General features: G+C 53.5%; 1 protein-coding gene across 2 annotated transcripts in view; it reads right to left on the bottom strand.

Annotated features, from left to right (window-relative positions):
- The window catches only part of TMEM50B (transmembrane protein 50B), a 5,260-nt gene extending 4,287 nt beyond the window's left edge, over positions 1 to 973 (bottom strand). For both annotated transcript variants that reach the window (XM_027910270.1, XM_027910269.1), the window contains exon 1: positions 801 to 973. In XM_027910270.1, coding sequence (XP_027766071.1) covers positions 801 to 899 — 99 coding nt within the window. In that variant the 5' untranslated portion in view covers positions 900 to 973. The remainder of the gene's footprint in view (positions 1 to 800) is intronic.
- Between the last annotated feature and the right edge of the window lie 1,694 nt (positions 974 to 2,667).

Below are 2,667 nucleotides of genomic sequence, written 5' to 3'. Positions count from 1 at the left end.
CACCACGGCAGCGTCGATCATGATCCACCAGCCTGTGAAAAACTGCCAGCAAAACACACCACTGTGACAGCCTGGCAGGGCACAGGGTGCCCAGAGAAGCTGTGGCTGCCCCTGGATCCCTGGGAGTGTCCCAGGCCAGGTTGGACGGGGCTTGGAGCACCCTGGGCTGGTGGAAGGTGTCCCTGCCCATGGCAGGGGTGGCACTGGGTGGGCTTTGAGGTCCCTCCCAACCCAAACCTTCTGTGATCCTGTGAAATTCCCTGTGCAGCCTCAGGAAGGAGAATCCTCTAAACACAGGTGAGGTACAGATGATGCAGGACAGGGGTGTTCCAACTGATCTAATTACACAGAAAATCCACAAGGAATTTCTTTTTAAAGGGGAGCAGAAATGGTTCATCAGCAGCAACATCATAGGACATAAAAACGCTGCTGACAATCTCACAAGACTTTAAAGAATCACAGAATGGCACTTCACAGAATCCCAGAACATGCTGAGTTGGAAGGGGATCATCCAGTCCAACCCCTGGCCCTGCACAGGCCCATCCCCAAGAGTCACACCCTGAGTCCCAGAGGATCATCCAAACCCTCCTGCAGCTCTGGCAGCCTTGGGGCCGTGCCCACTGCCCTGGGGAGCCTGGGCAGTGCCAACCACCCTCTGGGGGAAGAACCTTGTGCTGAGCTCCAACCTGAGCCTGCCCTGGCACAGCTCCAGCCCTTCCCTGGGTGCTCTCGGGGGGCAGCCCAAGGTGAAACCCCCAAAGGTGCAGCCAAACCGCCCGGCCCTGACCAGCCCAGCTCACCAGCACCCCCGCCACGATGGAGGCCACGGCGTTCCTGCGCTCGCTCCAGTCGATGCACTCGCACTCGGGCCAGCGGAAGTTGTCCAGGAACCCGGCCATCGCCTCCCCGCTTACTCTGCCCTGCTCCTTCGGGGCTGGCACGTGAACCTTTCCATCAACAGCCGTGTCCCAAGCACCTGGAACGCAGCCAGACACAGATCAGTGACACCTGCAGACCCACAGCCCTCCTGAGCGGTTTTACAGCACGAGGGTTCTCACGGGGTTGAGTCTTTCATCCGGGACCTTCTGGTGGAAGGTTCCCTGCCCGTGGATTGGGATGATTTTAAGGTCCCTCCCAACCCAACCCATTCCATTATAAACTCCTTGGGTGCTTTATTAAGATATATTTCAAAAACCACCCACCCTCAACAGAATTACAAAGGAAAATCATCACACAACCCAAAAACTTTAAGACTTAAAGTCATGTCAAGGATTCTGGATTAGATACTAACATTTCCAGTCTCCAGATTAGTAGATAATATAACACAGTGCCTTTCTAACACAGGCAAAAAGAAACCAACTCAGCAAATCAGCTGATACCAAGGGCAAGGAAGGTCTTGCTGCAGAGAAGGTCACAGAGAACTTTAAATATGGGAAGAGGAAAGCAAAGTTAATTAACTGATTCACAGCTCCTTCAGCACCATTCTAGTTGGGTTTAATATTGCCAACCTCCATAATTCATTTCCAGCCATTTGTTGAAGACTAACAACAAATGTCCTTCAGGATTCTGTCACAGCACAGGCTGATGGAGAACATATTCCTGGCTAATATCAACAATTAGAAATTCTACACTAAGAAATGGAATAAAAACGAATAAATAAACAGCTTGGCTAATTACAAAACACAGGTCACCTCCTGTGGACAGGATCAAAAAGTCTGTCCTGCTGGATCCAGTTCCAGAAACCCATAGTTGTGATGTTGCTTTAAACACCAGAACCAATCCCTCAATTCCAACACTTATTTTTCCTTTGTGCAGTATCTGGGCTCAACCACGTGGCCCTTCCTTGTTTTCAAACAGCTCCATCTGGACTCTGTCCCTCCTCCCAGCACTGATGTGTGTGTCCCCTTCCCCTGGGCCCGGCCGCTCCAGGCCCTTCCCGTGCCTTCCTCTCCCCACTGGGCACAGCTGAGGTGATTCCCTCACCTGGGAACACACTTTGCATCACCCAGAACGACTCCTGGAGCTCTCCCTGCCTGCAGGAATCACCTGTGCAAGCCTGGGTGACTTAGGGAACAACTCCTCTCACTGGTACAGAACTGCTCCAACTCCAAAGGCACTGGAACTGCACCAAACCCAGCCCTTCCCTTCTGGGACTGAGAGGAGACTCTGTTTGGTTTGGCACTACAGGGATAAAATGTTGGTGTAATGAAGGCAACTTCCAGTGCCCAGAGTGACTCACTGTTATCCTGGCAGAGCCCTCCCCACTCTGCACACTCAGGGCTGAGCCGTGTCCTGTGGACTCCCCACGCTGCACAAACCCTGCCTGGATTATTGGGGGATCCTGAACATGAGGGACAAACCAGAGGCGTTCTGCTCACTTTAGAATCTGGGACAAAACTACAGACAGGGAATATGGATCCATAGGGATCATGGAAGGGACCCTAAAGCCCATCCAGTGCCACCCCTGCCATGGGCAGGGACACCTTCCACCAGCCCAGGCTGCTCCAAGCCCCGTCCAACCTGGCCTGGGACACTTCCAGGGATCCAGGGGCAGCCACAGCTTCTCTGCCCAACCTGTGCCAGGGCCTGCCCACCCTCCCAGCCAGCAATTCCTTCCCAATCTCCCATCTCTCCCTGCCCTCTGGCAGTTTGAAGCCATTCCCTGTG

The sequence above is a fragment of the Empidonax traillii genome, unplaced genomic scaffold, assembly GCF_003031625.1.
Source record: "Empidonax traillii isolate 1590-97213 ecotype Southwest subspecies unplaced genomic scaffold, ASM303162v1 scaffold3073:size15788, whole genome shotgun sequence".
In the NCBI taxonomy this organism is placed as follows: Eukaryota; Metazoa; Chordata; class Aves; order Passeriformes; family Tyrannidae; genus Empidonax; species Empidonax traillii.
This window is presented reverse-complemented; position numbering and strand designations above follow the sequence as displayed.